Here is a 27,776-nt window from a genome sequence, read left to right as displayed (position 1 = left end):
TTTTTGCCCCACCTTTTAATGTAGATTCCTTCAAAAAAACAGCAGTGATATTGCTAAAGCCAAACCCTGTGGCATGTAACCCCCCTGCCTGGGAGAATACATCCATCCCCATCACTGCTCATAGCGTTCCTGGTTTTCCCCAGCCCCATTGCAAGGTCCCAGTGACAAAGCTACAAGGAACGGGCAGCCAGCAACGTGTGCTTTGTCTTGCACAGCTCTTGGTTTCAGCCAAGGGCAGTGGGATGCAGAACTTGTACCTGAAACCCTCTTTTTCAGGTCACCAGATCCTGTTTCTGATGGTACCACATGGAGACGTGCAAGAACAGGATAAAAGCAGTGTTCATTCCCCTGTCCTCCCAGCTTCCAGCACTTCTGCAACAGACCCAAACAACCCCACTTCTTTGTTCTCTTTAGGAAAGCTCAGTTTGGACTGAGGCCCAAGCTCAGCCCCCACACTGATCAAACTGCTGCCAGGTTGATGAATGCCCCATCATGTGGCCACATCACAACAAACTTCCCCGTTAGTGGCTAGAAGCCTGCAATAGCAGCCAGAGAAGGGGCTGTGAGGAGAGAAAAAGGAGAAGCGGCACAAGTTGTTAGAGAAGCCATGTCAACTAGCTGTAGGCTGAAGCCTTGCTCTAACCTCATTGTGCCTGTGATTTGGTGTCCTGGCTGTGACTGTGCCCCTGTCAGGCAGCGACATGCTGATCCCAATCTTACGTCAGGATGGGGAATGGTGGAAGCTCCCACTAAGCGTGGCTCAAGGAAACTTTCAGTTCATGGCAACTGCAGGTCTAGCAAAGGAGACCTTTTGCTCTACCAGACATCCTGGCTCCTGGGCTTAGCCAAGGGCAGCTGCCACCTAAGGATCCAAGCAGCTCAGAATAGGGGAGAGGCAGTTTTGCAGCACAGACCCCAAAGCCTGCAACAGGATACTTCTTCAGAAAGCAGGAACCCTTCACTTCTCCCTCATATTTTAGGCTGGAGAGCAGCATGTGGAAAAAAAGCTCTCCTGGCTATACCAATAGATTTAAGACAAGCCTGCCCTACCACAATGCTCCTCTTCTTCCCACAGGCCTTTACCCTGTCCTCTATTTTTAGCTCTTCCAGCTGCATCCACCCTTGTACCAGAAATGCTCAACCAGAATAAAACCCAATATCCCTTAGCTCCTGTTGCCTGTAATTCAGCAATGGCCCAACAGTCCCAAACAGCAAGACACTTGCCACATCTGCTGCAGAAACCCCACAGAAGGAAGCATGTTTATAGCACATCAGCTATACTGTACTTTGTTAAAATTTAGCTACTTCTTGCATGTCAAAGTGAGGAATAGTCTATGGGAGGCAGGATGGAAATCCCCCTTGGGCGGCAGCACAAACATGCTGTGAAACACACACAAGTTCTTGCCTTTTCTGAGAATTCAGCTTCTCAGCAGTGGGGCTTGCATTACCACCTCTCCCACAGGGTGGATCTGAGGTTCAGTGCAAGGGAACAGAAAAGATGGGGCCAGCAGAGGCAGCAAGCTTGAGTCCCATAGGCAGAAAAAAAGCCCTGCAGAAAAAAAAAAATCAGTTTTGCAATCAACAGAGTGGAAAAGCAGGTGATGGAGGAAAGAAATCAAGTAAGCTGGGATTTGGAAAGACTTACCAAAATCCATTGCCTAAAGCCCAAAAGGGTAGTAATGCCTACCCTCAAGTGCTTGCCCAAATCGAGTTGAGCTCCAGCAGCCCAACCATTCATACATTCAGAAAAGCCCAGCTTGTGTGTTTGCCACAAACATTTAATAGCAGAATTCAAAACTCTCTATGTTCCATTTTAGTCTTATGTGGAAAATTAGTGTTGGGTGGTAATCTAATTGTACAACAACATGTTAAAAAAAGTTTATTTTACATTATATACATTAGGGAACATATTTCAAAGCATTACCAATCACAACAATAATGCAGGCCATAAATCACTTTAAATTTAGTTTGGTTTTAGTGTATATTATCACAACAAAATATAAAGAACATATACAAAAAAAGGAGTCAAATGTGTGCATTTTGATAAAACTTGGCATTTACATACTCCATTGGAAAATAGCAATCAAAAATACTTCTGATCAAAACTAAGTTCCTGTGATGCGTAGTAACCATTGTATTGTTTGAATGAGGTAGTAACTAAATTATTTTGGCCATGTGTTAACATCCTAAATCAAGGAAAGTGTGAAAAAGGTTATAAGGCCAAAAAAAGTCAAAATGGCAACATCTTCAAGCCATTTCCACAATGTGGAATGTTGCTCCTTTTCATTGTGACGTGAAACTATTTAGTAAGTCGAACAGTAAAACTAATTTTTATCATTGTACACACTAATAATTCACACACCTACTGCAGTGTTACAGCCAGGTACCACTAGTCCGGGACTGACACCCATCCAGAAATTATATTTTCAAGCATAGACAAGTAATCATAAGGAGAGTTTTAATTAAATACAAAAATACAGATGTTTAACTGGTTTGTTTCACAAAGAAAACTACCCAAGTAAACTAAAAAAAGGAACTTTGAAGCCCAAGTCATATTCACAAAGTCACAGCTTACCTTTGTGACTAAATACATCACATCTCAATACTTTGTGCAAACATGAACACCAGTGTGTTGCATCAAAACTAAAACAAGATTGTAATCTGATTACAGCCTTGGTTACAATTTCTAAAAGTTAAGATTTATTTGTATTAGTAAATTATATATCATAAAATACAATAGTGTTGTTAAATGTACTATATTTGTTGCTAGCATCCCACTTTATTATAAACACATAAGAAGTCCTGAAAATAGTACCCCAGTTTCATTTTTGCATCCTCAGTGACTTTTACATCTGTACAGGTAAGACACTTGTACTTAACAGGAGGACTGCTATCTACAGAAAGTCAGTGTATGTCTTCAGCAAGAAGTTTCACTGAAAAATACTGCATATGTACAAAGATTACATAACAGTAAATGAAGCACTTCTGTGGTATCATAATGCTTACGTGTCCATACCACAAACAATTCTCGCCTTCCTCTCATGCCACAATAAATTATAAAGTAACTGAAGTCGGGTTACTGCAGCTTTTGTGCAATTTCAGCCAGCCTTTAATGCTTCTGCAGCAGGAGTGTCCTCTTGTCACAGTGAGCTGCCTGCCATCTCCTGTTCTCAGTAACTGTTCTCATGCCCTGCCAGGATATATAAATTGCTGTTGGCTGTTGGGTTATCTGTTGGCCTACTCTCCAGCACCACGACCCTAAAATGAAAATAAGAAATCCACAACATCAAATAAGCCTTCATTTAAAAACGTCCCTGGATGTAACTGTAAGTATTGGTTCCCAGGATCCATCTGACCAGTGGTAGCGACTGGATGCCTGCAGTCCAAAAGCCACTGGCCAAAGCAAGGCCAACCTCAAATCTACCTCAGGGTCTTGCCCAGGCAAGGTCTCCAAGGATCTCCCACAGCCTCTCTGGACTCCTGCTGCAGTGTTCAACCACCCTCACCATGATATTTTCCCCTCTTTTATCCTGCTGGAATTTTCCTTGCTGCAACATACACCTGTTGCCTCTTGTCCTTCCAGTGGGGGCTTCTGAAAAGGGTCCATCACCCTCCTACTGCCTGGGTTTGTGCTCCCCCAGCTTTGCAAAGCTAACCCATTAATCAGGTGCCAGTTCTGGAAGTCGTTAGTTAGCCCTTTGCCATTGGGCGTGACAGATGACCAAAGCTGACTCTTCCGTGAGCATTTCCAGTCTTTTCCTGAGCCCATGTAACCTAAATCCACAGAAACTTCCCCCAGCTCTGGAAGTCCCAGATACAAAGACTTGCAGGCTCTCAAGGGAAGGACTGCTATATGCAGAATCTTCTATTTTTCCTTGCCACCCACTTTTGGCCAGCACTGGAGACAGGAGTCTGGGTTAGCTGGGCCTACTCTACAACTGCAAAGACCATAAAGGATGTCCTACATCAGACCTTTCTCTTCAAAGGACAGAAATTAGCAATCACAATTCTTTTAAAAAAATCTCAAACAGTTTGTGAATCAGGTAAGAACTGCTAAAACTGCTGAATGGACCAGGATGTTAATTGATTTGAATTCTTCACCACAAACACCCTGAAGTGAAGGTAGACTGTAGGAGATTCAAATCCATCTATTGTGCATTCACCCAGGGAGAAGTTGCTTGCTTCAAATCTATCACTCAGAAAACCCACCCTCTGCTCAATGTGCTCCACAAAGGGAATGACACCTCATTCCCTGCTCACCAGGAGAAAGCTACACGCAAGCTCTTATCAGACTGATGTTAGTTTTTTGGCTGTTCAGAAGCCCAGTTACTATGAACTGCCTAGGAAATCATGTGTTCCTGGAAAAAGGTTTCACAGATCAAGCACAAAATTTGATAGAGCTGCAAGCAAAATGGTATCTGAAGAAAGCGGAATTAACTTTTATTGCAGCGCAAAGTCTTTAAACATTGTCTCAGAACTGGGAGACTATTACTGCAAGCCAGAAATAGATGGAACTGTATTTGGGGAAGAAGACATTATCTTTCCATGCAATGATTTACAATATCATGCTCCTTTGTGAAATCAGACTTGTTTTTAAATTGAAGTGTGCTATCTCTGAACAACTAAGAGAAATGACATAATAAAGCTGAGCTCCATGCACACCTCACTGGAACAGAAAGAATAAAACCCTCAGGTCACAGATGAGTATTACAGCTAGCCAATAAAGCCACAGCATCATTCACTGCTGTTGATGTTATGGCTAATTACAGGGCTGTGCATCAAGCTTGGAGAAGCAGAATATGGGGAAAGCCTTTGGTTGATATGAAGCTTTTTTGGTAGTTCTAAGATGCCACAAGAGAGTGAGTTTACTGCACGTGGCTTAAGACAGAGGCATTTCTTAAAAGAAAAATTCAACCTGTCTTTGCACTTCATATGAATACATTACTGGTTGAAACCATCACATCAGCATGCACTCCCCAGAAGACAAAACATCTGCTGTTTTTGTGGCTGTTAGAGAAGTACAAAGTTCGATACCAGGGCAGAGAAAGTTGAGGAAGTCAGTTACACTCCTAAAATAGCAGTTACTGACTCGGCAAGCTGGTAGCTGATGCGTCAGACAGGCACGGCGTTAGTGTCCTGCGAAGCAGACACCAAAGAACAGCTACGCTGGGAATTATCAAGAGTTTTTGCAAGACCTGAGCTGTCATGTTGGGAAGAAAACCAGTAGAGTTCCTTTCTGGGGGTGAAAGTGAGATATCTAAACTTTTAAGTATTTTTTCCATCTGTCTCAAGGAGTAGATCTTGATAAGCTACTGAAGCAGAGCATCTGAACATAAAGATTTCACCAAGTTAAACAAAAGAATTAGATGCTCCTGGAGACTGTGACTGCAGCCAAAAGGAGCTTGCTAGCATGGCTGAGTACTTCTGGAAGCCCACAGACACTTTCAGAAGAATTTTTTTCTTTTTTTTTTTTTTTTTTTTTGAGAAAGAGAAGTAAACTTGAAGGGCTGAAAGGTACACATGTACACAAAGGAATGAGTAAAATGGCTAAAAAAAGGCAACACAAGAAACAAGCAAAAAGAACTTTTACAAGGTAGGAGGAACACACATTATTCTTCTATTTTAGCATACTATCACTTCTCTTCATACCTGTCAGATCCCAGAAGCCTGAATATCCTTGTATTATCAGAAATTTCTTGTGTGATCTAGACAATAAAAATAAGACAAGTATTTACATGTTAGGTGCACAAGTGCTTTTATTTTGTTTTTAAAATAGCCTAGAGAAAAGAATTGACTATGGCTGATGTTACCAATTTACCACTGATTTAAATCAGCTAGAGAATTTAATGCAACTGTTACTTTTAAATGAGATCTAAGAGTTTTCTGTAATTCCTGCCACATAATGTGAATTCCTCTGGTAGAAACTGCAAGCACAACAACAGGGCTTAGCACTGCACAGCATTCAAGCTACCAGTACAATTCTCTTTACAGCCATGACTGAAATAGGTAGCTGTAGGGTGCAATTTGTCTCACTCTAGAGTAGACATCCAAAATGGGTCAGGTGAATCACATATAAAATGCATTTTGTTGAAATTCTGAATCATAGTTAATCATGCAGTAAGTTCATAGTCTGAAAACCTTAACAGAGAAACATAATCTATTTTGTTGTACTTATGCCCACTGTGAAAAGAAAACATAGCATTTTGACATTCCAGACTAGTGCAATAGACCTTTGTTTACCAAGGGTGAATTGTGCTTGTGTGATACATCTTTACTATCACATGAATACCAAAGCACCAAAGAAAACATCATGTTAATCAATAAAGTCAAACAAAGCCCAGTACATGCTCCAAAGGATATCAAGTCACACCATGAACGGGCAGCACTGTTTACAAAGCTCCTTTTCTACATAGCCACATTTCACATTCTTGAGGAAAGAAGAGATTCTTCTCTCTTTCCCAGATCCTAGTAGCGTTAGCTGACTTTGTGAATTCACTTCTGGCACAGAGAACTTGCAAGAGTATTTTAATTCACAACAATGAAGTTCCCCACTTTGTTAAGAAAATTACTTCCTGCTTGTTGTGGGGCTGAGTCTGCACAATCTTGGCCCAAGTTTTGAGTGTCTTGTCTCAGAATTCAGAGAGTTCCCTGTTTCATTCTTCCCACTCAAACCAACCACTGTGGCAGGTCACGGTTGTAGAAGAAAATAACTTTGCAAGCAGCTCAAATCATCCCCAGTTACAGCAACTGATATTAGATTAAGGAATCTGAACTAATAATGCCTTCAAAGACAAATGCGCTGCAAAGTTAGGTTGGTCAGGTTTTGGTCCCGTGTAACTGCTTCCTACATATTACATAGTATAAAATTCCCCAAAAGTAACAAATATAGTCAAGATCTGAGCCTGGTAATGTAGGCTTTTCATATTACATGTGAAAATGAGTTTGGTTTTTTTTCTTAGTAGTTATGGCAAGTAGGGCAGCCAGGACAGATAAGGAATTTTGAAAGGCCTGAGAGCTTACCCTAGATATGTTCTACAGAGAAAAAGTTTTGGGTGGTTTGCTTTCTGACAACAGCTCAGTTCTGCCTTCTGTTCTTCATTTAGGTGCCAGCTTTGGCTTGACAATAGCAAAGCAAGAAGACAGCGTTTCTAATGCTTTACATAAACAATATAAACCATCCACTTGTGCTGCAGCACTCTGGAGCATGTCCTCTAACAACTGGATCCGAGCTACTGAGGCCAGTGAGTGGAGTAATCCACTGAGCCTTGCAGAATGCTGCTAGGAGTCTGGAGAAGTCCCTAGCGGCATCACCTCCTTCCTCCTCATGGTCTGTGCTAACAGCAGGGTGCTGCAATTCACCACTATGAGTTCTTTGGAGAAGGACAATCATACCTGAGGATTAAACATGCACAAATGCCACAAGAACCATTTGCAGACTTGAAAATAAGAAGTAGTCTGACTCTAGTCTTCAGTCCAACTTCCCACAAAGAGCAGGTTTACTGTCAGAACAGATAAGCCCAGCTGTGGCTTTGTGCAAATAATTGTAGTTGTGTAACAATGTGGAGTATCTAAGCTTGGCACGGTGTGACTGTATGTGTACCTTAAAATACAATTAGTCGTAATGAGCTCAATTTCTCAGAAATGTGACACTGATGAAACAACTGGTGAAGTTTGTAAACGTTCTTTAATAACCAAATTAAAAGACTCATTAAAATCCTACAAAGCACAGCATTTCCACTAACATATACACGCACAAGGTTTGCAGCAAGAAAAAAGGAGTTGGGAAGGTACTTAAAATGGTTTAACAAGGTCTAAAAATCACATCAAACTGGCTGAAAAAAGGACTACACAGAAATTTTAGAGAAAATGTTTAGGTGAATCTGACATTTTTCTCCTGAGAATGCAAAATGCTACTTGTGAAAGCTGGGCACTAAAATCTTCCAAGTACTTGTAAGCCAAGGGAACATGGAAGAGAATAAAAAACAACGGGCAACTCATTCAACATTGTGACAAAAAGCTAAAACTCAGCAGTGGAGCCTTCAACCGCTGGCAAAGTCCACGTTTTGGTATCCATGTGTGAGAGGCTAAGGGACTGACACTGGTCTTCAAAGCAATTTAAGGTGAAGAAGATTAATGTTACTAAGAGTTAGGCTTGGATATTTTCTGTGGTGTCATGGCCCAGTCTCTTGTTGCTTTCTGCGTTGTATGTTAGACTTGGCAGGGGCTCTTGTATAGCTTCACTAATTAGTTTGTAGCTTACGAAACATGCTTGGAATAAGACTCCAGCTTCCAGGTCTAACCTAGGAAGTTATTGAAATTTTTTACTCTTTTTCAGACCACGGCATACTTGGCTTATATTAGAATCTAGAATTTGAAGCAAAATGCAGTACTCACCTCATTTGATCTAAAACTCCTTCCTTGCATGCCGTGTTTCCAGAATGCTAACACACTGTCTTGTAGACAAACTGGTAACAAAGAACACTGGAATCAGTTTTGAGGCATAATGTCAACTTGTGCTTTTAAGGCCAAACACATATGACTGCAATTCTGCAATTTGTGCGTGTATGTTTTATTGTATCACATTCACCCACAGAGACTGCAAAATGTCTCACAGGAATTGCTGGACCTGCTTCAAAAGTAGCTGCAATTATGTATTTATTTGTTTGTTTAATGAGTGAGGTTTAAAAATATTCCCACCTACCCAACTAGAAAAAGGTCTAAAACTCGCCTTCTGTCTAGCCCTAAGCATGTCCTTTCCTTTGACCAGGAAACCTCTCCGCATTCTAATATTAGCAGAAAAGAGATATTGAATTTTAGCAGAAAATTCAGTATAGGGATACAATTACAGGGATACCACAATGACATTTTTCACTTTCCCAGCAACTGTTGCCTAGTATGGTCCTTCTGCAATAGCAACACATAGCTTCACAGAGCCTTCTACTTACCAGTCCTTCCCCTTCACAAACATGGTGACAGATACCTGCATTTGAACACTGTGAAAGGAAATGGGTCTAGGGCCTTCCTCAAAGAGAGGGCAAGTGTGTAGGACCCCAGGAAGAATTTATCCCACCTGCATCCAGTATCCTGCCTCTGGACAGGTATGCAGGAAAGACAGCAGAGCTCTTTGGAGACACTATCAAGCTGGAACAGGACACTAGTAACTAATTTTTGACAAGCAGAAAGAGGACTACAGCATGTGCAGAGGTCTCATAGTGAGCAGCTTCAAGCACATGTACTCCTTCCTTTGCTCCCGTTCTTAACTAACAGAAGCCATAAAAGTAATGCTTCCCATGGCAATGTTTTTTTGTCCTCTTCTCTGTGGTACATGATGTTTGAAGTACCTGAAACTTTAAAGCTTCTCCTTGGAAGTAAGTTCCCTCCAACTCCTCCCACTGTTCCCCCTCTTCTGGTGCTACCCTCCATCTGCGCACACATCCTTCCTCATCCCTCTTTCAAAAGCATGTGATGCAATCCAGGTATGTAACCAGCAGAGAATTGTCAAAATAAATGTATTCTGTCTTTCTGTTTTACAGATCTAATTCATTCAAATTCTTCACAAGAAAATGGAATTTACCTAAAGTGTGACATACTGTATAGTCTTTGAATTGCTTTATACAAATGGACTGTGTGAACACACATGCAGAATGAGTTAGCCATGAGTGATTCACAGAGTTTATGTAGATTGTGTTAAGGTATTCCTTTAGAGGTTGAATATCTCCATCATATTCCCAAGACATTTAGCCTAATCAGGGAAGACTCCAGGGTTATTACCCCATTCCAATTGCTTCTAGGGAAGCACGTTACATAGGGTGCTGAACCTTTCACTGAGCCTTCTCACACAAAATGAAACACAAGAGATCGTGTTTCAAATGCCAAAGACTTGACAGTTAGCATCTCTAATTCTGTACTGTAACAGTAAACAAGTTAATCATAGAGTATCTCGAAATGGAAGGGGCACATAAGGATCATCAAGTCCAACTCCCTGCTCCTCACAGGATTACCTAAAACTGAACCACGTGACTAAGAGCATTGTCCAGATGCTCCTTGAACTCTGACAGGCTTGGTGCTATGACCACTTCTGTGGGTAGCCTGTTCCAGTGACTGAGCACCTTCTGAGCGAAGAGCCTTTTTCTAATGTCCAGTCTGAACTTTGCCTGACGCAGCTTCATACCATTTCCACGTGTCCTATCGCTGGTCACCAGAGAGAGATCAGCACCTCCCCATCTGTTGCCCCCCTTAAGGAAGTTGTAGGCTGCAATGAGATCACCCCTCAGCCTTCTCTTCTCCAAGCTGAACAAACCAAGTGACCTCAGCTGCTTCTCGTAAGTTTTGCCCTCGAGACCTTTCACCATCTTGGTCACCCGACTCTGGATACACTCTAATATTTGTTCTAATAAATCACAGAATGGTAGGGGTTGGAAGGGACCTCTGGAGATCATCTTGTCCAAGCCCCCTGCTTGAGCAGGTACACCTAGAGCAGGGGGTACAGGAACGTGTCCAGGCAGGTTTTGAATGTCTCCAGGGAAGGAGACTCCACAACCTCCCTGGGCAGCCTGTTCCACTGCTCTGTCATCCTCAAATCTATTATCTAAAGTTTGATATCCTTCTTATATTGAGGCACCCAAAACTGCACACAGTACTCAAGGTGAGGCCACACCAGTGCAGTGAAGGATGGGACAGTCACCTCCCTTGACTGGCTAGCTATGCTGTGCTTGATGCACCCCAGGACATGGCTGGCCCCTTTGGTTGCCAGGGAACACTGTTGACTCACCTTCATCTTGCCATCAACCCAAACCCCAAGATCTCTTTCCGATGGGCAGCTCTCCAGCCTCTCGTTCCCCAATTTGCATGTATAACCAGGATTACCTTGTCCCAGGTGCAGAATCTGTCACTTGCTCTTGTTAAATTTCATACAGTTGGTGATTGCCCAGCTCCCTAGTCTATCCAGATATTCAGTATTAATAATGAAATCCAACTTACCTATTGATTCAATCTGAAAGTCAAACGTGAGCTCTGATGACAGTTTGCGGCTGGATTTTAACCTGCCTTGCAGATTCACTATTTTTATGCAGCCTAGACAACAAATAGGATATGTCAACCAAGAATTACTCTTCAATATATGACCTAATTTGAAGACAGACAGTATGCATATACATGCATACGTATATATTCAGTTGATACTAAAACTTACAATCCAAACACACCAAAATGGTATCTCTCTCCAGCTGTGTTACATGTACAACACTTGTCTCTGTAGTGTCTATAAAAAAATGACAGTGTTAGTTCATAACATAAATTACCATGAAATTTGAAATGGAATTTCTAGAGATTGAGACAATTTAATGGGTTAGTGTGTTTTTATCTACTTAAAATAATCATCTTACCAGTGACATTTCTCTTCTCTTAGAGAGGCGTGTCCACTTATCCAACATGTTGACTGTGACAGGAAAACTGAAGCTGTAATATTGCAGTATGTACTTAATCCAGCCTTTTCTGAGCCATGTCACAAAAGCAAACTCAGGTGTACATTGTTCTCCCTTTATTCTCTGTTGGTGTCATTTAATATTGCTGTTGCAAAAAAAGGCAGATATGAGACTGTCCACACTAAACCTGAACGCTATTTCATTACATTTTTCTTCTGCCTTTATTTCTAAATCTTGGTAGGGACTTTTATATTAGTACTTAATTCTTGCTGCTATTTTCAGACTTTCCATCCCCAGATCTTCCAAAAATAGGGGATTATTTCCTTCTCCAAACTGTTAAAAGAAGGGTTACCTTCCTCTCTTTTGGGTTACAGCTGCAGCAGTCACCATCACAGCAAACAGGGAATCTGACCCAGAAGTGATTAGTGGACACGTCAACTCAAGAGAGAAGTGTAGTTTTGGTCCATTTGTTTGTTAACATTAAAATTACACAAAAAGCAGCTCTTATTAACTCAGTATTACTGACAGAGATTCTGTAAGCATTCTTTCATACAGAAGAGAAACTTATTAAATCTGTTAGAGATGAAATTCATTAAATCTGTTAGACATGAGAAGTTAGAGCATGTTACCTAAAATACAAAAGCAGCTTTCAATCAAATAATAAAATCCATGGTCCTGTTGAGAAGCAAAAAAACTCCTCAAGGATGATGGCAGAAGGGTACTACTTGAGATGGTCCCTCCATCTATTTTTGCTGTTTGTCTTGGAAGGTATACATTTATGATCTTAACCAATGGCTAATGCATGATCTTAAACAAAGGTGGATATAGCCATGATGAAAGCATGCAACAGAAGGACTGGAAGATATACATTTGTGCAACCACATTATGGGATGTGGAAACATGCACTGCACTTGCTGAAGCTAACAGGAGAAGAATGACAAGGGGAGAACCCTCTGCAGTAAGTCTCAGTTAATTTTTTTAAAATGTCTTTATCAGGCATTTACACAAAAACGTCAAATGTCAAACAAAAACTACTGTTTGATGAAAGCTATTTGTGACCATATGGTACACACATTCCTAATTTAAAACACACTGAGAAATCTGTTTCTTTGCATTATTGCTCTCCTGCCAGCAGGGGACAGGAATAAACCAACACGAGGGTTTAATTTAGAGTCAAACAAATAGGAGAAAATAACAACAAAGACACAACACGAGAACACAAAAATGATTCAAGGAAGCTAAAGAAATGTTTTTGGAAGGCACAATGCAATGTTAAATTCCACACATTAAAAAAAAAAGGAACAAGGAAGGGATTTCTGTTCTTGTATTTACACACTGATGCAGACAATACTGAGAGAGAAATGACAACAGGACATCATGGGTCAAAGAATTTCTCTCAGCATGCTACTTTTATGGACTCTACTGAACTCACACAGTTACATAAATAGATGTATGAGTTTGAAAATAAAAGGTACTAACTCTGAAGTAGTTAAGTGCATTAACTGGCCATCCACTGATCACTTTGTTTTTTGTAACTATGCTTTAAACTGTGTCAAAATCTGATGTAATTTTCAGCAAGAAAGTCAGCAGGCATCTTCCTAGTGGAAACTGTACTACTTAGTGAATTCCCCCATACACAATCAGGGAGACTCATACACGTGTATATGCCAGTACAGGACTTTGTATAAATTAATCATGGATCAACAAGGGCTCTATGCCTGGTAGCAACAAAGCTATTTACTGCTTCTAAACCTGCAAGCTATGACTGGAGTCAGCTCACTCCTGTATGTAGCTTTAGGAGGGAATATTGCAACTCTAGAAAAGCAATTCTTAGCACACTTCCTTCTTAATAGAATTTTGACTGTTGCTCAGATGGTGGCATCCTCACTCACTGCACCCAGATCAATGACGGACAGGTATTTGCTTTCCTGCCACCAGTGGTCCTAATCCCTTTCGCTTTCCATAAACATCGGAAGAATAGAAATATGCTTTCTCTCAGCAGGAGACTGATAACACCATTTCTAATCACACTGGCTTATTGCAGGAGAGCCAAACCATGCCTACAGTGATGCTGAAAGAAATTGCTCCGAGTGCTATCCTATTAAAATCTTTTAAATAAACAGAAGTGGTGCCAAGGTAGAGCGCAGAACAGCACAGTGGGTAACAGTCAAGTACAGCCTGATTTATGGAAATGCAAGAAACCACAACTGCATCCTCTGCTTATACTCAAAATCTCAATAAATCCAATCAGTTCAACAAGTGGAAACATCCCCCAAAAAAAGTGCACGTGCAAGCAGGTACAGCCACATACCCCTTTAAATGGAGAACTTAGAATGATCATTTAGCTGTAATGATTTAACCATTGGTTTCCTCAGAGGAAACTACTTTTCTAGTGCTTCAGCTATAGCAGAAGAGCAAGGAACATTTCTGAATGCAATAACAACAGCACACAAACCTGTTTCTGTAAACCACGAAGAGGTAGAATTTGGGTTGACAGTCTCAAACTTCACCACCTGATTGAAGTCTCTTCCTCTACTGACACCGACACATACTAAAGGGAATTCCTGCTCAGGGACTACCAGCATTTCAAACAATCTCAGCGGACAAGGTACAGGAAAATCTATGTGCTAGATTAAGAAACAAAAATATATATTAGAAGGGAAACAAGTTTAGTCTGAGTTGCTGTTAGCTATTTAAACTGTATGGTAAGTTTTATGCCATATATTTTGTAACATTTTTTACTTCTTCAGGTAACAGTAATTGATAGATACAAAAAGCCTGGGTTAAGAGCTTACACAGTCTTCATGCTGATTCAGTTAAAATAAGATAGGATGTCTTTCATCATGTGTATCATGTGCTACTGCCTACAGATGACAATGACCCATCATTGCTCTCCCCAGCTATGGAGTCTCTAAGCCTTGTTTCCCAGGCTGGTCAAGCTATATCAGCTCTCTACAATCATAAGTACACCCTGGCTCCATCTCTTCAGGTGGTGTCAGATGGGGAGATAACTGGGCACCTCCAGTGTCAAAAGGCATGGAATAAGTGGCCACCTTCTGTCTAGTATTGGAGCAAGCCTGCTGTTAACCCATGTTTTTACTCCACTCCACCATGTCTCAGCCTGTCAGCCAAAGTTTTTTTACTAGGAAACTAAAAGGCAGTGCTCATGGAGAGAAGGGCCTTGTTCTTTAACTGAAGTACACCACAAAAATGAAAACATTCCTATAAATATTTTCAGTCAGTTAATACATATTACACATTTAAGTAGCTATTTTCAATGTAATTTAACAGAAGCCAAGAGGAAAGTCTAATACCTCAAGAAATGGCTAATACTTATTTCTTAACAAGTCATTACAAGATAAATAGAACTGAACATGAGAGTATTTCACTTTATTGTAATATTACCTTGATTAACATAAACTTTTGCATTTGTTCAACCCATTCTAGCAAAACAATGCTAGACTGTAGTGCTCCACAAAGGTACTTGTGGCCCGTGTAGGGATTCCTCACTGCCAAAAAAGGAGAAGTAGAGTACATCAGTGTACTAAGCAAATACAAATTATAAACGATTTCCAACTAGCTAGCATCCACAATCTTTTGGAAAATAACCGCTCTAATCTTTTACATAAGGAAGCTGCTGAAAAGTCAAAATCCACACTATGAAAATGGTGACTGTAAGCATGCTGGAGCAGGGGCTGCCCTTCCATCAGGCATGAACAGCTAGTAGCTGCTGCCAAATAAGCCATAATAAACACAACTCTCGTAAGAGTGCTGTGGTATGTTTCACCTCTCCAACTGAAAATAAAGGTTTTTGTTGGTTGGGGTGTTTTTTTTTTGGACTGGTAGGTGGGATTTACTGTTTTAGATAGTCTTAAAAAAAAAAAGTTGACTGCATACACATTTGAAGTATCTTGCTCCACCATGTTTGTTTGCCTGAACTATCTCCAAATCATCACAAGAAGCTGTTAAAGAATGGCTTTTTCTATAACACACAGACAGTTATCCAGCAGGCACTGAACAATCACTGTCACTTGAAAACTGCTCAGCTGCCTTCCAAGCACTGCCACAGTGAGTCTGAAATCCAGGAGCTCTATGTTTCTGATGAACACGTCTAGATCAGTAGGAAATTTGGCTTTTTTTTTTTTTTTTTTTTTAAAGTGACAACATCTATTTCCATTCAACTCCTCCTCTTCTAAGGATTTCAGAACTCAGTTAAAAATTGGAAGAGAACAATAAAGTTGCAAAATCGGGCATTATGAAATCTGAAGTTTCACAACTTTAATTCTACAGTATTGAAAAAATTTTACTCCTTATGCACTGCTAGCATATCCATTAAGACGAACAAGTGTTACTTCGCACTTTGTACAAGTACATCTAAAGACAAGATTTTAAAGTGCAGTAAAGTGACTGTGGACCATCAGGCAATGAACAACACAGTTCAGATAACGAGCTTCTATAATCCAGTACTGTCTACATAGGTGAAATATGATCATGCTACCTTACTGCCAAGGAAGTCCACTAGCAATCCCTTGGCACCTTAAACTTCAAAGCTTAATTTCATTAATCCAAGTTCTCACTCAACATCAGTCAAACTGACTGCAAACTGCAGCAAATAACACTTGGCACGACCCTTAGTAAGGCTGAACTCAGCAGCAGAAACCACAAAACGTGCAATTACCAATACCTGTAAGGTGGAGAAACTAGACCAGAAGTTCTCGTCTTTTTCTGCCTCCTGTGGCACTGCTGCTTCCCCCAGGCCAAAGGGATACTTATGCTGCTAGCAGGAATGGAGGCTCAGGCTGCATGTAATAAGTAGGCTGCACGTAATAAGTAGGGCAGGAGAGGGGAATCTATCATTTCTCCCCTTGGACCTGCCTTTTGCAGCTGCCCTTGTTGCCATCACAAATTATCACGCCTATCATGCAAGAAGGACTCCAGGGTTGTTAGGCTAAGCTATCTCTGAATGCCAGGACAGCAGACTCCCCCCCATAATGCCAAGTCCCACAGCACTCTTGTTAAATTCTGTCTGTTAGTACAGAAACTGTAAGATTACAGAGGAGCACACCGCCAGGTTTCTCATTTCATAAACAGAGACCTGAAAACATATGACTTCCAAATCAATTTTCAAGTCAGAAAGCTCGCATTCACACCTACTCTGATCCCTGTCACTCCACCCCTTTGGGTGTTCCCTCCAGCATCCATTCACATACACAGCTTGACCAGATGCCTCAATTAGGGCAAGGCCTGGACACACAGAGTGCATATCGTTAACACCCTACCACACCCTAACTGATTTGTATCCCAGAAAAAGTCAAGTTTTAACAGGTGAACCAGACAAAGAAGTGATAACAAACATCAGATGTTTTAGCAATATCACGGAGATTTTTGTCAGGGTGAATGGCAGATGCTCTCTTACCACTGAATCTCTGAAAATCTCCTGTGTAATACAACTCCTCACACCAAACACTTAATTATGGAACACCAGGTGAAACATTTGCAGGGACAAGAGCTCAACCCCAAGAGATAATCCATAGTTATCTTTCCTGTTTTGTTTTTGGGGTGTATTTTTAAAAAAAATCTATCTGCCCCCACCCCCCCTTTAAAACATGTCTTAACACAGTGCAGCCTTGACACTTCAGTAGCTGGCACTTTGAACACACTATAAAGGCTTCAGAGAAAACACTGTCCTCAAAAAACTGAAAACACTCCTTTCTTTTTATCATCCAATACTGATAACTGGAACTTTTGCTAGGAAGTCAGGCTACTTAAGCCTGATGGTAAGGTCAAGTCACTTCCATCTATGGAGAGACTAGGTTGTTCCTGAGGACTGGTTTAAATTTGACATGCATTCTGCTTCTCTGCCTTTCTTAAGAATTGTCTTTAACCATAAAAAGCAAAATGGGAAAGTTTTCACTGCTTAAATGCAAGAACTAAGCTGAACAAGCTCACTGTCTGCAAATGCATAGTTTCATAATGACAAAAGTCTCTTCTCCCTTTACCTCTTAAACCTGACTCAGTAATCTTAATACTGCCACCATTTGTACTGCTTCTTGGCATTTATTCTGCAGATCTTTACTTACCAACACAACACTTCTGACACCATTTAGTGTCAGGAATTTTTGTAGACACTGCAAACTTCCTACAAGATATAAATACAGAATTATTGATCAACTAAAACAATTGAATGAATCTGATTTTTTAGAGAGTTGTTGGTGGGAAAATTATATTTGTCCCCCAGAAAAAACCCTATATTTATTTGTATATTTCTTCGCAAAATGATATGCCTAGAACATACATGGTGATCCCTCTGTTAGCACTGAGATGCTGCTCAGTTATGCAGCCTTATGAATGCAGTTAAAAGTCAGGAATGGAGAGGAATAGGTACCTCAGTACCTTTGAGCATCATTTACCACCATCTCTTGCTATTAAATCATATGTATTTATATGCATGCTTGGATAGTCTACCAGTACTGCTATGATCATTCTTCTTTGTAATGCTGTAACTTATTGCATCTTGTGCTGGATACTACACAGGCAACATAAAGTCCACTCTTGTCCCAAGGACATTATAGTTCAAAGACAAGACACGTGGACCCAAGGGGTGTAGAAAATGATGCTGTACTGGATAGATTGCTGGGCCACAGTCCTTGCAAACTAACAGCTTAAATTTTGCAAAACTTTTCATAGGAGGCATAGCATGCATTTCAAGAGGACATCTAAAGGAGGACTGGAAGGCAGCTTTGCAAGATCTTTTCTCATGTGCAGGGGACACTCCCTGAGAAATCATGAAAACAATTACTTGAAAATTTCTCAGAGAAGCCAGGGAAGATTATGTTATTTGCTGGTAGCGGGAATCAGTGTTTCTATACAGACTAGAAGACATATGACAGACAGTGTGGAGATTGGCCACGGTAGCCTTGACAGTAAAAATAACTAATCTGATGCTGTAGAAAAGATAGGAATAATGGAGTGATTGATAGATAGATAGATGCTGCAGTCAAAGCTATAAATTGGGAAAATACTTGCATAGCATTTCAAATGGAGCTGTCCAGAAGCGACTGATAATGCAGCAGGACTGAGCAGCATGAAAACTAAGAAATGGCCAGAAATTTTGGTTGGAAGAAGTCATAGAAGGTTTGAAAGGAACTGCTGAAGGATGCTGTTGTGGTTTAACCCTAGCCATCAACTAAGCACCACACAGCTGCTCGCTTACTCCCCAACCCCAGTAGGATGGGGGAGAGAATCGGAATGGCAAAAGTAAGAAAACTCATGGGTTGAGATAAGAACAGTTTAATAATAATAATGTTAATAATAACAACATTAACAATAGTAATGTTAATAACAATAATAACAACAACAGTGAAAACAACAATGGTGATAATAATAATGATGATGATATGAAAAGGAAAACAACAAGAGAGTGAGAGAAGTGAAACCCGGGGGGGAAAAAAGTGATGCAACCGCTCACCAACCAACGCCCCACCAGTCCTTGAGCCATGATTGCTGCCCCCCCTTGGCCAACTCCCCACAGTTAATATACTGAGCATGACATCATATGGTACAGAATATCTCTTTGGCCAGTTTGGATCAGCTGTCTTGGCTGTGCTCCTTCCCCTCCCGGCTTCTTGTCCACCTGACAGACCATGGGAAGCTGGAAAAGTCCTTGACTATTATAAGCACTACTTAGCAACAACTAAAACATCAGTGTGTTATCAACATTATTCTCACACTAAATCCAAAACACAGCACTATGCCAGCTAGTAAGAAGAAAATTAACTATCTCAGCCAAAAGCAGCAGACACACTCAAGGGAAAGAAGCTGGAAGGGAGACTTATCAGAGACGTATTTTCTGCTACTAAATGTTTGCCTACCAAGTATCATAAATTGAGCTTAGACCATTTTTTGCAGATGAATATAGGAAAGTCACGAATTACTTGGAATTCTATTTAGCTCTGCATTTTCTCTACCAAAAACTTTGCTTTTTAACATATCTACATTTTTCATGTAGCACTCATCATCGTGGTATCCAGGAACTTGCTGAAGAATACACTTTGTGGTCTGGTGGGAAAAAAAAATTATGCTCTTCTACATACTTCAAATGTACTACTTCTGCCTGGCTAAATGTTACTGCTTTGATGCTTTACAGCAAGGGATAAAACAGCAAAATGGATTATCTAAATTAATCTCTCTGGCCTTTGAATGACTGGCTTGGGACTTGCACATTCAGATTGTGCTGCATTTTTCTTGGGAAGAGACATGACTGGAAAACAAATTTTCTAAGCCCTCTGCAACTTAGTTAAGGTGTCATTCCAGGCTGAATGTAGTCTGAAGGTTTTCCCCACATGATCCTTATGATAATTATGGTTATTAGTCCACTGCTGATGCAGTCCTCAAGCCAAAGTCACCCAGCCAAAGTTAGTTTGGAAGAGAAAGGAATAGAACAGTGGTGCAGGCACACAGAAGACAATTCAAAGCACAAATTAATTTTTAGGTAATGAGAATTTAGCCTCTGGGAAGAACACAGTTTTCAGACATTCTGTTTGCAGATGACTGAACAAGAATCATTTCCTGAATCCAAGAATTAAGTGTTAATAGGCTGTTAACAGAACCAAAGGTAGCAGAGAATCAGGTCTTCTATAATACAATTTCCTATCAGAAAGCCTATTATACTAGAAGAACCAGTGATTCACTATGCACTTTAAGAATCAAAGGTTTCTCTGCAAACTATATTAGTGCTACTACCTCCTCCTCTCAGATTTGAATGAGGTCCTAAAGCTTGTTTGGCAGCCACCACTGTACCAGTCTCTGGGATTTTATATGTGCTTGTTAGTAAAGTTGGAGGGACTCCATGCACAATGTGCTGTAGGCATCTCAGCACAAGAGTACTTTCTACAATAGCCTGCAAAAAATGACTAGCCAATAATGAATACCAAATCTACAATCCAGTTCTGCTCTTCCCAGCTTTCAAAATAACCCATGAACCCACGCTCTCTGCAGTAAGAGATTACACATCTCCACTTTTTTTTTTTTTTGTTAATAGAATGCAAAGATAGCGTCCAGAGTAACTAATGTAAGACCACGATTTCTACTTGCCTTATATATCACAGGTACAATACCTAGATTTTGTTTAGCATGAAGTACAACTAGGATTTACCATACTAGACCATACCTGAAAAGAGCTATGCTCATAAACGGGACGCTTCATGACAAGAAGATTAGATGTACCAAAACCCGTTTCTCTAATAAGAGTACATTCACATCTTGATTCATGTAAATTTAGGGGTCTACCCTCTAATTAATGCCCGTATGAGGTATTTGTGGCAATCTGAGAACAGAACTCCACATTGTCTGGTATTCCCAGAATTTCACAAGCATATCCTGGATTCCCAGAATTAAGATATTCTGAGATATCTGATGATGTGTGTTTACCTGGGAAGTATTCGGTCAGGGAGTTTATGAGCTGGAATAGCAACAGGTAACTTTTGCATTTGCCTTGCATAATCAAAAAGTCCTGGCAGATTATGGGAATAAAGCTGAGAAGCTTTACCTGGAAATTAGAAAACAAAACCACACTTCAAATATGAAATCAAATGTTTACCAGCACTACCACTTACAGATAGCACAGTAACTTACCAGATATTGATAACAAGCAATTGTTCATGACATATAACCACGTACACCTTCGAGGAAATAGCTGATAATGGGAAGGAAAAACAAAGAAAGAAAAGCATTCAATTTGATATACACAAAATGTGAGCACATTAAGCTGATCAATTAATATCTGCATAGACAACAGGACAAAATTAATATTGACTTGGTTTTTGTAGCAGAAATTAGCTTAAGCCAAGTAGTGTTTACCCAGATTCCAGAGTTAATTCAAAGTAAATCTTAGGCACACACACTATATTTAACATACACATTAACATTTAGACAATTAGCACATTTTATATTAATGTATTCAAGTACACTATAATTAGCCCACAAGACGTCATTATAGAGATCAATTCCTCCTTTTTCAAAAATTTTAGAAACCACCAAACTTTCCTCCTTCAAAGGAGAAAAGCTTAGCAACATAAACTTCAGTAAACAAAGCATGGTCAACAAGCCATAGCCATTCTAAAGCCTATCATAGTCCAAATCTCTTGAAACAATTAAAACTGGCACTTGAAGGGACTCTCCATCTGCATGTGATTATACATTTCACTTAAGTGATCAAGGGATCCAACAAATGGTCAAGGCAGAATTGTTATTTGTCAAATCCCACAATTACTAGACAGATGAGGCTGAAACCAAAAAGACATCCTTTAAAAAAACAGAAAGAACACTTGAAAGAAAAGGATGGTACTTTTTTTCTCTCACATAATTTCTGGAGTTTGTCATGGAGGTGGAGGTGGAAAGTATCAACAGCATAAATGAGGGATTAGACATACTCATGTCCAACAGGTCCATAAATGGATATAAAAACCAAATAAGCAGGGATCCTCCAACAACCCCAATTCAATGACTGCAGTGGAGGCTGAGAACAGACAGCAGACAGTGGCCAAGCTTATGGGCGTTTCCTACTGCCATTTAGAAAATAGATTATTGGGCTAGACAGACCACTCAGGAGGACATTTCCTTTGCTCTTAAAAAAAAAAACCAAACCAAAACACAGAACCCAAACACAAAACCCAAACAGCCCCCACCCCAAACAACAACAACCAATCCCCGGGATGGTTTATTAGAAAGATTTCATGAAAATTAATTGAAAGATTTTTCTGCCAAAGAGCAAGAGATTCATCTTGAAGCTGTGCTAACTCCTGGAAATGTATGTTAATTTCTGCTTTGTCCATTAGTGAAGTGGAATGTAGTGAAAAATAACCAAGGATACTTCCTTTGCTTTTACAGTGAATTGTATCAGACCTAGAGGGTAAACAATGAAGTGAAACACAGAACTTGAAAATGATATTAAAGCCCTATTGCCTGTTATCATAAGAAATGATGTAATAAATGGTTAGCACAGAGGGTGTGCTTCTATTCCTGAAGTCTTCTAATAACCTAAACACGCTGTAAGAAAAACCTATGGTAATAATCTACCAGCCTGTCTGTATCCAAATTTAATGTGCAGGTCTGATCTTCTGTAGCTGCATACATGTATTGTGCGGTAGATTTGGATCTGAGGATTAGAGAAGAATAGCAATGCTTCAAATTTGCAGGTTGATTGACCTGTCACTCATTCCTCCTGTTCCACACATGACTGGCTGTTTTTACAAGCATTTCTTCTCATCTCTGAGTGCTTATTAAAACATTTCCTTAAAAGCTCACTAGGCAATGCACTACAGAACATGGTACTTAGAGAAAACAAGGATGGATATGAAAGCATGAGTTTCGTTACACTTATTCTCCCTGCCAATTTAAAAAACAACAACAATATCAAAACCTCAAAAGAAAAAAAAAACTAAACAAAACTTTCCTTGGCCTACAGGAATTTTTCTATTAGTGATATTTCTCAGGGTAGGTTTTACAACTGCAGAGTAGCAGCAGAAAAGTACCTGAGCTAAGCTGAAACTAGCTAACTCAAGCACCAGTATCATTATGGGCTATATGGAGCTCAGTGCAAGCTAGCTAGGCCTTTTTCTCAATACAACAGACATATCTACAACGTCTGGACCCTGGAAAATGAACAAACACCAGTGCCTCCAGCTTACAGTGTGAAGGCTGTCCTTGCAAATTCCTCCATCTTGATGGCAGATGCATAGCTCCCTAAGTTAGGGAGAAGGCAGGAAAGAAAACAAGTCTCTTAGAGATTAACAAAAGAGCTGGAGAAGACACCATACAGAAAAGCCTGCAATTGGCATTTCCCCCTCCCCATAATCCCCTCAAAAAAAAGACTGTTTATAAGATTCTGCAAAGACAGAGTTTCAGTTGGGATTCAGTAAGCTGAGTCTCATCACCAAAGCTGCTTTTAAGACCAAAGGAATGGAATCTAGTGTATAAAGGATCTTCTTCCTTCCCTGTAGCTGAAACACATTGTTGCTAATATTCTATCTTTTAACAAAGTTTTAAAGAAAATAGAAACTTTAATCCAAAATACATTAGGGAAATTCCATACTGTTTAACAAATCATTTATCTGCAGGACAATGCACTACAATGAAGCTCCACACATTCATATATGCAGATCTGCTACTTAAACGTGGTTCAGCCTACAAAAAAAAGCTTAAACTTGACTGAATGGTACCCTCAGTAGTAAACATTTAAGGTAATTCTCAGTGTAGCTAGTGCCTATGTAACTGTAGTAAAGACAAGTTTTACAAGGATTATATAACGTTAATCTGAGTGGCTAAAATGTGACAAAGACCTTTTTTTTTTTTTTTTCCAAAATATCACGAGAAATATACCTGCTCCATTGATGTTTCATGAAGTTCATTGAGGTTCAGTGTGTAAATACCTTCTTCTGCACCAAATATCAAATACTGATCTGCAAACACAAACAACCACCAACCAAAAAAAATCTAGAAATCCTGATTTTAAAAAAGACTTAACGCAATTACACACCTTGAAACAAACCAACCTACAATAGTTATGATGTTTGAAAGCACGTAAAATTAATCTTGCTAAGGAAGCTTAAGTTTGTGAATGGGGCTGTTTTCAGGCATTAGGAGCGATCAGTCTTTTGGGGTTTTTTATGACTGCCAATTGGAATAAAACCCAGCAGTGATACAACCATAAGCAAGAATTCATGTGAATAATTTCCTCATATATAGATTATCCTACTTAGACATTTTCAAATATTTTGTGATTTTTGCCTTCTTTTGGAGTATTTTAACAACAGAATTGACGCAAATGTTTTCTCAGTACTTTGGGAGTGCCTCACTTCCTGAACTTAATTAATAGCCTGGATTGCATTTAGGCATGCAAACAAGACAGACATCTCATATTGAGAAGTAAACCGCAAAAGATTGACTTCTGTAATGTCAGCTTCTAAAAAACCTAAGTATTTTCTTGCTTACTGGCTCAACAGCATGTCTATACAGCCTATAATCAAATGGTGAAATTGCAGGCAACGCAAGAACAATGTTACGAATTATCCTTTTCATCAGGCTATTTAATAAATAACTAAAATGTATGCAAAAATAGAGTGAGTTGCAGAAACCTGTATGATGAGAAAGATTTAGGAAAAAAAACAATCAAGTGAATGATAAAGAAATCATTCTCAACTACGACCTCCAGAAGTCAGATTTTTTAAAAAATCAATCAGGATTGGTATCTTTTGGACCTAAGTGTTGAGAAGAGTCTCAAAACAAAACAAAAAATTACTTTTTACCTTTGATATGTAATTTATTCTTTTTAATCAAAGCTGAAAACTGTGCCCCATATATCTTAACATAATTAAAAACCAGCACTGAACTTGAGACAACAGTGGCATAATTAAAGAACTTCTGCTTAAACAAACAAACCTATTTTACAACACGTCTATTTTAAAAGGAATAGTCTTGCTTATCTAAGCACTCTTGAAGTCCAGGGAGAGGACAAAATGGGTAAAATATATGTAATATACTACCTCTTGTATCTGGATTTATCCATGATGTTGCACAATGGATTTTTAACGGACAGCCATTGAAAACTTTTGAAAAGCAAGCACCCATCTGTAGAAGTAAAAACAATTAAAAATATACATATGAAAAATGAAAGTGGGACATTTTCAATAGATTATTTTCACATAAAGTAGTAACAAAAGGTTAAGAGCTGTTTTATTTGCTATGTGGAAAATAACCTCATCCAGACAAGTTGAGAAAGAGATTTTTTTAAAGTGATTTTCCTTTGTGTGCAAAACCTTTCTGAACAAACACACCAGAATTAGAATTTTGGAATTAGCAATTAAATTAATAGTCTAAGTAGATACTTACTACAAGGGTAACAAACCTGAAAACGTTCCTGGGTTTTGTGGCTTTAGAAAGTCTCAACAGAGAAACTTTATTCTTGCCGTATTTCACACATCTCAAATAAAACTCCAGGTTACGCAACAATCAAAATTTTAAGTCTCAGATTCTCTATTAGTTGTTTTGAATTAACTTATTTTCAATATTGATTGCTTCCCAAAGGGAAACCTCTGGTAGAAGATCCCACTCCTTGTTCAGTATAACCCTAATAAACTCAGTTTGCCTTTTAAGTGTGTGTCTTGCACAGAATAATATAATCAATCTCTCCACCTTCCCCCTAGTGAAGTACAAGCATTTGTAGGCTTTTATAAGAATACTTAAATTTGCTTCAAGATGACAGAAAAGCAGAAGCCAGGGCTTTCTCCTTTCCCTCAAACATCAACATAACAATTAACCATCCTATTTTGTTAAGAAACAGAGCTGATCAATAGTACTGTAGATGAAAAGAAATAACGCAGTAGTAAACAACAATTAGTAAAGTGAAATGTTATCATTTATCAAATGATGGTAAAACATAAGAACCAGTCATAGGTTAGGGTTGCCATCCTGAATATAAGCAGGTATCACCTCTACACAAAGCTACATACTCTGTAACACAGCTACAGAATAGCAATGTTTTAACTTCATATTAATACTTTGTGAATTATTATCAATCTATAAACTGAATTAACCAAATAGCTCTCATATTAACATTTGGACAATTTTTTTTGTTAACCTGTTGCTGAACAATAAAGTCTGCACATGTTTCAGTCATGTCTGAACAAAATTTAGTTTAACAAGAAAAGAAAAAACACTTCATAATTAACCCTTTAAAATGAAAAGCAGCAGAAATGAGACCCTTTGTGCTTCAGACATATCTCAGACATTCTAGCACCACTATAATGAAGTCTGTGAGTCTGTCCATTTATATTTATGTGAGGGAAGAATTAATTCATTAAGGTCATCAGCAAAACATGAAATAATCCCATTGCACAAAGACAAGGGGAAAGACTTCAGTACTGCCAGTATTACTGCAGAAGGAGCTGACTGCTTGCTAGACAATGAGACAATCCTTCTGCAGGCATAAGAACTGAAGTAAGAGAAAGGATATAAGTGAGGCAGTAATATGAGAAGATACTGACACAAACCAACCTCAAGGTACTGACGCAGCTTCAATGTTGTCAAATCCCTTGGCAGCAAGGAGTTTGAAGGAGGAATGACAGCAAGAAAAACAATGACTTGTTTTTTTTTTTGGCTGTTTTATAGACACCTCTTCCCAAGTGCCCAGGGCACTGAAAGGCACTCAACAGAAAATATACCAGATGACACTGAAAGCACTGATCTCCTAGAACACTCGTAAGTGTTCCAGGAGCTTCTGCTGCTCCTGGAACCAGCTATGCAATTCTCCTTGACCCTTTCCAAGCACTGAAGGGAGATGCTGCACAGTGGAGGGAAGCTGTGCTCACTGCTAAGACCTAGCTGACCTCCACAGTGCTAAGTGGATAAGAAACAAAGAGGAGATGGAAGTCAGAAGAGAGTAATCTTTTTCCTCTAGCCATTCTTAGTCCTGATCTCCAGGAAGCCTGCAGAGCCAAAACATGTCTGCAAATGTCTCAGAAGGGTAAATGGAGCATCAGCATATCACCTCTAAATACCAAACAAATCTGAAGGAAACAGCTGAGAATCAGACAAATTATTAAATTGAGTTGCTAGTGGGGAAGAAACCCCACAAACATGAAATGTTGAAGCAAGGCTGCTTGATCTGACTGCTGTCATGGAGGCATTTAAGTCTCAGGGGTAATTCAGCAGGCACGGTATTCCCTCCTTGGTAGAATCTAACAGGTCTCCCTGTGCTGCAAGCCACCTAAAACACCAGGGAAAAACATACTACCAGAGTGGATTATTAAGTTGAGCAAAATCTCTAGACTCACAGGCAACCATGCACAGATACCATTTTAACATAGCCCTAGAACATCTAACTATTTTAGAGGACAGTGAGAATGCAAAACATCTTTTACCACCCAGCAACATACTTCAGAATGATAAATCAAAAAAAAACCCAGACAAACAAGAATCAGAACAATGATGTACCACAGAAAAAGAACAGAAGAGACTGAAATATTGTTAGAGTTTTACTTGCAGTAGCAGGCTATATGTTAAATAAGACTCCCATGTGATGTTAGGATGCAAAACATGCTCCATAACAGAGAAAGTAAAATGTCCAGTAATGCCAGTAACCTGGGAGAAAACCCCCATCCTTACCCAAATTTTTATTATTTGGCAACTGATGGAGACAGCAGGCAGAGATGAACATGTAAGTGCCAAATCAGACTTGAACACTTAACAGGAAGGTTAGAAAGTTTGTTATGCATAAAGGTGAGCTATGATGAGGGAAGAGGAAGAGAGGGGAAAGAGTTTCTAACCTGAGGACCAACAGAACCAAAGAACTAGTGC

The 27,776-nt window shown here is 39.5% G+C and overlaps 1 protein-coding gene across 13 annotated transcripts in view; it reads right to left on the bottom strand.

Moving 5' to 3' along the window:
- Positions 1-1,866: 1,866 nt before the first annotated feature.
- Positions 1,867-27,776, bottom strand: part of MAP4K3 (mitogen-activated protein kinase kinase kinase kinase 3) — a 97,771-nt gene continuing 71,861 nt past the window's right edge. For 8 of the 13 annotated variants that reach the window (XM_075088439.1, XM_075088441.1, XM_075088442.1 and 5 more), the window contains 12 exons: positions 24,965-25,049; positions 23,802-23,881; positions 21,057-21,117; positions 20,853-20,970; positions 17,504-17,562; positions 14,829-14,932; positions 13,879-14,050; positions 11,192-11,260; positions 10,981-11,073; positions 8,395-8,465; positions 5,650-5,705; positions 1,867-3,258 (listed from right to left, as the gene is read on the bottom strand). In XM_075088439.1, the coding sequence (XP_074944540.1) occupies positions 3,171-3,258; positions 5,650-5,705; positions 8,395-8,465; positions 10,981-11,073; positions 11,192-11,260; positions 13,879-14,050; positions 14,829-14,932; positions 17,504-17,562; positions 20,853-20,970; positions 21,057-21,117; positions 23,802-23,881; positions 24,965-25,049 (1,056 nt within the window). In that variant the 3' untranslated portion in view covers positions 1,867-3,170. The remainder of the gene's footprint in view (positions 3,259-5,649; positions 5,706-8,394; positions 8,466-10,980; positions 11,074-11,191; positions 11,261-13,878; positions 14,051-14,828; positions 14,933-17,503; positions 17,563-20,852; positions 20,971-21,056; positions 21,118-23,801; positions 23,882-24,964; positions 25,050-27,776) is intronic. The other 5 variants (XM_075088440.1, XM_075088444.1, XM_075088447.1 and 2 more) reach the window with 2 other exon arrangements.

This window comes from Phalacrocorax aristotelis, chromosome 3, assembly GCF_949628215.1.
Source record: "Phalacrocorax aristotelis chromosome 3, bGulAri2.1, whole genome shotgun sequence".
Lineage (NCBI taxonomy): Eukaryota > Metazoa > Chordata > Aves > Suliformes > Phalacrocoracidae > Phalacrocorax > Phalacrocorax aristotelis.
This window is presented reverse-complemented; position numbering and strand designations above follow the sequence as displayed.